At 32.4% G+C, this 7734-nt stretch overlaps 1 protein-coding gene across 2 annotated transcripts in view; it reads left to right on the top strand.

The window, feature by feature from the left end:
• Positions 1 to 7734, top strand: part of LOC102678294 (semaphorin-1A-like) — a 399280-nt gene that overhangs the window by 156311 nt on the left and 235235 nt on the right. For both annotated transcript variants that reach the window (XM_031509822.1, XM_006614361.2), the window contains exon 3: positions 1873 to 1969. In XM_031509822.1, coding sequence (XP_031365682.1) covers positions 1873 to 1969 — 97 coding nt within the window. The remainder of the gene's footprint in view (positions 1 to 1872; positions 1970 to 7734) is intronic.

Raw genomic sequence — 7734 nt, 5'->3', positions numbered from 1 at the left:
TCCACTCTCTTGCCGTGTTCTCTCTCGATTCTTTTTTTTTTTTTTATTCGCCCCCTTTGCCTCCTTCCTTCCTCTTCCCTTCGTTGAAATTTCCTCCTCGACTCCTCCCCTCCCTTCGTTCGCCGATTTATCTCCTCTTTGACCGGTCCTCCTACGCCTCCCTTTCTCTTAATTCCTAGTCTCTTTGATCGAGGCTTTCTTCTTCTTATTTTATCGGTGTTCTATATACGATTTTATATATATATATATGATTGTTCATGGAAGAAATTTTGTTATTCTCATCACATTTTTCGTTCACAATTGTCCTCTTCGTTCTTTTCCTTCCACCATTCAATTCTTATTTTTGTTTTTTATTCCTTAAACGTGTCTCTCCTCTTTCTTATAATCCATTTTCCATTTTCTTTTCGCAATATCGTATCACTAGACTTCCTTAGATTTAACATCTGCAAGAAGATTTCTCCTTCTCCTTATAACATCATCATCTCATTTCCTATTCCCTCACGATTGTCCAACATTTGACTTCGAACCCTCCCCCCTAAATTCTTCATTCCTTCGTTCTAATCTTCGAAAGAAAAATCTTATTCCCCTCAGTCATCTCCTCTTCCCTCCCCATTATCCATCGTTCAACTTTAAATCCTAGAATCTTGCTCCTCGAGCACACCTCGTTCCTCCCCCCGCAATCGCTCTTCCTCGCCGTCATCTTGTTCTTCCTCCTCGTACACCTTTCTCCTCAACATCGTTCTCCATCACGAGCATCTCCTGCATCTCTATCCACCATTCCAACCACCGTAACAAGTCCTTCCTCCCATTCAGGCGCATCGATACACCCACGCTGGCTTATATATCTGGCTTATAAATCTGAGCGCGTGGGCGTGCAGCCGTACGGGAGACGACGGCGTATACGGGCAAAATCCATTCATGGATCGCGATGATGAGCCGTTTTATAACGCCGGTAAACTCCGATCTCCAGGTGAGAATCACGCCGTGAGATAGTGGGCGACCAATGAAGACTCTCTTCTCCTCCTCAAAAGAAAGAGAGAGAGAGAGAGAGAGGTTCCGTGTAATGCAATTTTTAGTTTTGTAAGGCTCTTACGATTTCGAAGGTGGAAAAGAACCGTGAAATCTCGTCGAATCGATGCTCGAAGCTCTCTCGAGCGTAATCGCAGCTGCGTGATTTATCATAGGCCGTTTATCTGTAGCGACGTTTGAGGGAAGTGGTGGTGGTTTAGATTTTGAGCAAACTGTGCGCGAAATAGGCGTAATAGACAGGGTGTAACGGTTTCGCGGACATTATAGATGCGTCGAATTATGGATTCGATGGCGTGTCACTGATCCCACGTTCTGTTTAGCTTCACGCTCTGTGATAATTCCCCTCTCTTTGCGAAACAGAGGGTGAGTATTATTCTCCGTATTAATTTCGAAAGGGTTTAATTGACAGGATTCCTGTTCTCGTTCAATCGAGAATTTTCATTTTATCCTTCTTGTCGAATGGATAAATTTTTCAACAGTGTAGATGTAGAAGTTTATACGACATTGAAAGAAGATTAAAAAATATTTCAAGCTAAATCCAAGATCAATCCAATTTTTAATCTTCTTTTCAAAAATTAAAAAAGAAAAAGAAAACTTATTACTTTTCGTTTACTTTCTTCGCCATACGAGATCGATTTTTTCTCTCCTTCGCGGATAACAAACTTTATAATAATCCTATCGCGCTTAAAACTGAGCTCATTACCCATTGAGTCTCTTTCACGTTATTACGCGATAAAAGTTGGTATATATAGAAACCGGGTAAGGGAAGAAGAATAATAGACACGAGAAGATTCCAAGTGCTAAGAAGTTTCTCTATATCCTCCCCTGTTCGATCTGTTCCAGGCGAGGTGATTGGCCAGCGGTTCCTGGGAAACGAGAGCCACGTGGAGCACTTCAAGCTCCTGGAGCGCGCGACCACTTCCATCCTGATTGGCGCCAGGTAATTGTTACGTGATTCGATTCTTTACCGTGTAAAGGATGGGGGAGGAATGGGCCAGCAGATGGTCATCGGCCAGCGGATACACCCACCTTAGTTTCTCGAGTCACTCCCTCGATTACGCGGCCCTCGATGACGAAGTCTCCCCCTCCCTTCTCTCCTTATGACGTGTCCTCTTTAATTTTACATCAGAGTATTTCCCTTCGATCGATCTTCTTGCCGCATCGGTCTTCTTGATACGTGGAATAAATTGCTTTCAATTAAAGGGAAAAAGAAAGATCCTCCGCGCTTGTGATCGCGTAAATTGTTGTCGAGATACAGCGAGATTTAACGCGAGGTTGCTGGATTTATTCGAGAAAGATATTTTTCGTTCGACGATTGCGGTTAATGTACGTTTCTATTCTATTTTGAAATTTTGTAGAGTTTTTTAGTTGAACGTATCAATAAAAATTTCTTTTATTTTTTAAAATTGTGTGTAATTGATAAATAATAATTTAAATTACATTCAAAATTATCTTTTTAAGAAAACAGAAAAATTTTAGGAAGATAGAAATATGATTATTGCGTGTACAATTTTCTAGATATAATGATTTTGTTGAAATTTTGAAATAATAAAATGACGAGGGATTGAGTTGAAGTAGTTGTAGGAATGGGAAAAATTTTCGCTCGATATATTGAAGTTTGCATAAGGGGGAGTTTATTATCGATCATTGTGAGTCATAGTTACGTATCTATCATCTGTATTACTAACCACTATCAATCAGTTTAGTTTATGTTTAAATTATCATCTTAATGACACACGTAATTATTGAATTAATTGGAATTTAGATATTGGATATAATTTTCAATTCGAAAAAGAGTTAATCATTTTAATTGAGAATTGTTTTAATCTTGTTACGATACATTTAAGAAGCAATCATAGATACTGCTTTGAATGCAATATCCTTTCAGGATAATATTCAATTAACCATTGCAATAATCATTGCACTGCCAGAGCATTGTTGTCTACCTCCAGGGTAGCTTAATTCAATTATATCTCAGACTATTAGTGGTAGCATTTATCAGAATATAATTGCTTTGTATCAGCATAAGCATACTGTCGACAATATTTTAAAGCTTTTTTAAAAATGAAATTAATCGATTAAATTTATTTATTTGTATTTATTTGTATATTTTGTTTTAATACAAATGAATTAAATTTACAAGAAAATTTCAAATTTATATCCCGATACGTACAAAAATAAAAGTAAAATTCGTTTTCTAATTTATCAGATTTTTAGAAAAACACTTTCTCTCGTCTCTTTAGAAAACGAATCAAAGAAAATACATCGTTAATTTTATTATTTTGACAAATTTTCTCCGTATAAATGTAACTTTGTAATTAACAAAATTATAATTTTGTTGTTAAAATTATTGATGCACATTCATGGTACATCTTTCGAAAAGTCAATTTCGAGCAACAAAGGTTAAAGGTAGATTAAAGTATATCTCACGAATACAGCAACACTTGTATACCTTAAAAAGTTATGAACCCTGTTTTTTTACCACCCTCTATATATGCATATAAACGTTTACATTAAAGGCAATAAAAGTGGGCCACTAGAGCGATATTACTTCCACGGGGAAAAGTCCAGAAGTAGCTGTGGTAAAAGGAATGTAAATTTGGAGGGGAAAGAGGAAGGAAAGAAGAGAAAAAAAAAAATCGTAAATTTTAAATAGCTCGAACGAAAAAAAACACGGAATTCCAGTCAACTATGGTTTACATTTTCGAGTTTCAACGATAACGTATTTCCTCTAGATAGAGGCTCGTATTTCCCTCGTTTTAACACGTTCCTCACACTTTTCCTAGGAATACGTTTCACTTTAAAGGCGAAGGTCTATCGAACGGGTGTGCCATGAAGCACGAAATAGAATAAAGATCAATTTTCTTAAGGAAAATATGATATTTTTGTATTCCTCGAGATATCTTTTCAAGAGATATCGTTCGATCGATATCTTATTAAAATTTTCGTTATTAGATCCATCGATCGATTTCTATATTTTAATCTCCTTCTCTTTTTTTCGTTTCTAGAAATGTAGAGCGAAATTAATTTCTCGACGAGGAAATATGTTTTTTTTTTTTTTTTGACGAAAATTGTTAAAGAAATTAAATTAAACTTTTTCTTTTCTATTCTTCTTCCGGAACGAAGAAATCCCTTTGTGTATGACCAAAGTAAAAGTACTTATGCGTTCAACTTTCGAACTTTTCTTTTTATTTCAACTCCTTCTTGTTCTATTTCAAGAACAGATTCATAATTTAGAGCATGGTTTTAAATGAATTTCTATAATTGGATCTATTTAATAATTTTTTGTTTAATAACTATTTCATATTACGTTTCTACATAAACGTAATATTCCTGAAATTTAATCTACATTCTGTGACACATTCTCTCTCTCTCTCTCTCTAGTTTATTTTTATATTATTTCTTTCTTTTATTTTTAATAAGTTAAACCAGCATCTTCGATACACATTCGATTATCTGTATTTATAAAATATTTAAATTGCTTTACATTTCTCTCTAAACACTTGAACCTTCCACTCAATTTTATCTCTCATAATAATAAACAATCTCACCAAAATTCCTTCTTCATAATAACGTTCTACAGTTTACATTCTCTCTTTTAGAATAACATTGAAGGTAAACATGATATCTCAATATCCTACAAGTGGCATATAATATACATAGAATCCTCTTTAACAGAATTAAAATTATCAAACTCGAATTGATTACAATTTTTCTTCCGATTATAAGAAAGATATAAATGCTCTTTTTATTTTCAAAATTATTAATATCGATTTTTATTCGAATAAAAATATAATTACGTAGCATCTTATTATTTATATTACATTTTATATATATAATATATATATTATATATTATATTTTTCATACAATTATTTTACCTCCAAATATGTAATGATTTTGCAAGGTAATAAATATATTTCAATTTCAAACAAAAATTTCTAAAATCCTGATACATTATCCTCATACATGCTTCATCTCTTACGTTCACGCCAAACCCTAGCTTCCATTGCATAATTTTCAATCCTTTCCATCACCGCACGATAACACGCGTTTCCACGATCCGTGATACCATCGTGTGTTACAGATACAATAATGATTCGATATTACCTTTGCGTAATATACGATTCAAGGATCGTAATTTACAACCGCGAAGGATGAAGGGAGGAGGATGGTGGTCGAGTGAGTAAACCATGCTCGGTTGTTACCAGTTATTACAACGTGGTGGTTATTAGTACGGCATACTTCGTATAATTGGTCGGGTAACCGATGTAACAATAATAACAAGCTCGACGCTTTGCTCTGTTAATTATCGTGAAGGGCCTATCGTGAAGGGAAGGGATTTTACAGCGAGTTCTCATCGAGGCTTTGATTCGAAGGAATTCACCTTCGAATCTATCGTAATATTTGCTGGGATCGATCCTGGAAATCGAAAAGTTTGAATGTGTAAAAATGTCGATATCGTTTATTGAGTGTTAATTTAATAAATAAAGGATATGACGAATTTATTTAAAAATAATCTTTGTATTCATATTTGTATTCATATTTTCGAAAGCTTCTGTCATGCTATTAGAAGCTTCGTTTAAATAATATTATTTTCTGCATACATTGTATGGGATAAAAGATAAATAAATAAAGAATTTCAAAAAGAGTGGCAAGAAGAGATTATTAATATTTCTCGAATTTTAAATAATAATAATTAATAAATAAGTTATCCAATCAATGAAAGACACTTCAACTTCATTGAAAGAAAAATATTACAGTTTATCGTCATTCGTTCAAAAATTTATTTCAATTTCTTGATATATGATTGAATAAATAAGAATCGACATTTTTCTATTTATTTTGATCTTTAGAATCGATCCTCGAAAATTGTTTTATATTAATTATTTGAATACGATAAATAAGATTCCGTTTCCCTTTTCATTGTGTGTCTAACAGATTTCATACGATGGAAAGTTGAAATTTCTCAATGGGACACAGTTGATAATGCTCATTATATTTTAATGTATCGTTGTTCCATGAGAAAACGAGATTACGATGTTCGTGGCTACGAGGAGATTGTATTCAAAAGGATTTCCTTTCTCATGGAAATTTGTATTAACTTCGTCGTGTCGTTTCAAACGTTAAAAAGTGATCCTATCAACGTGGCAAAGAGGGTTTTCACAGGAGCGCGTTTTCTTTCATGACCAGACGTTCTTAATAATGTGCTAATTTTTACTTTTTTTCCTCTTACAGAGGATTCTGTAAAGGTGATCGTGCATTCATTTTCATCATAAAACATATTGTCTTTAAAAATATTTCCAAATAACGTTCCAATTAATTAAGTTTGAAAAGATTGGATTGAGTAAAAATTTAATTTTTATTTATAATTTGATTATAATTCCACTGTTCCAATATAGAAAAATAATTTAAAATAAAAAGTTACGTGAATTCAAATCTTTTAATGTTATCACGTAATATTAATATTAACTTTGAATAATTCAAAATATGTTATTACTGATAACAAATAACATTGAAATATTGTTTTATAATATATAATTTAAATTTATATATAGTTTTTAGAAACATTTTATTAAGAGAATGAATATTTTTCGAATCATTAAATAATTACTATTGCAATTAAATATGACACGTGATTACATTTTTTCCAACAGTTTCAAACATTTTGTTTTTCAAAAACCGATATTACGCGTGTATTATTATTATGAATCAGTCATCGACAGCTTAATGAACTCATCGATCATTAATATCTATGGGAAATTGGTTTTCTGGGGAAAAATGCACGAAACACCGATAATCTAGTAGCCCAGTAAATCAATCCTGTTTGATCACATCACAAACTTGCATACATGTTCTTACGAAGATTTAAACTCATTATAAGCAGTGTTGGACGTAACTGCAAGTTAGCAGAAAATTAACTGAGGCAGACAAACTTGCAATAGTTAATTGAACGTTAAGTAACCTGTTATTTTAATACGAAAGTGTAACGATAACAAAGTTATAAAATATTAGGAATCGTTGCTGTTTTAAAGTCTTACTTACAATTCCATTTATATATATTTTATAAATAAAATATATATTGTTGATTAAATTATTGTTCCTTCAGCATACACAAATATAAATTTTTTTATTTACAAATATTTATACCTCATACTATAGCAACAAAGAACATGTACAATCTTTTTTTTCATATATAGAACTCGTAATTAAAAGAAAGAAAATAAAAATCTATTAAATATTATTTAATAATCTACTATTCCATATAAACCTACGAATAAAAACATAATCTTTTATTAATTGTCAGAAAAATGAGAAGAATATATTTCATTTGAAAATAAATACAAGTACAATATTTTCTCTCTTTTAACAATAATACTGTTATCTAAAAACAGTTTTAATATTACAAGAAAAGAAAATTTTCTCTCATTGCAAAATTTATAATTTGATCAAGCTCATAATTGCTCCAAATAGATCCAATGAATTGGTCATACAATTGTATCGGTATGTACTCAACAATAACTGTCAGTATTCATTGGCCGATGAGCATTGTTCTGGTGACATAAATTTTTGCAACCCTGTTATTTTAATTCGGATTGAACGACTTTATTTTTCCGCCGTTTCAACCGTCGTGCACCGTTTTTAGATAAAGTGGTCCCTTTTGTTCCGTTGATATACAGCTCGAAATTGCACTGGTGTTAAATTC

The sequence above is a fragment of the Apis dorsata genome, unplaced genomic scaffold, assembly GCF_000469605.1.
Source record: "Apis dorsata unplaced genomic scaffold, Apis dorsata 1.3 scaffold_176, whole genome shotgun sequence".
Lineage (NCBI taxonomy): Eukaryota > Metazoa > Arthropoda > Insecta > Hymenoptera > Apidae > Apis > Apis dorsata.
The sequence above is the reverse complement of the archived record's forward strand: the minus strand, read 5'-3'. Positions and strand labels throughout refer to the sequence as shown.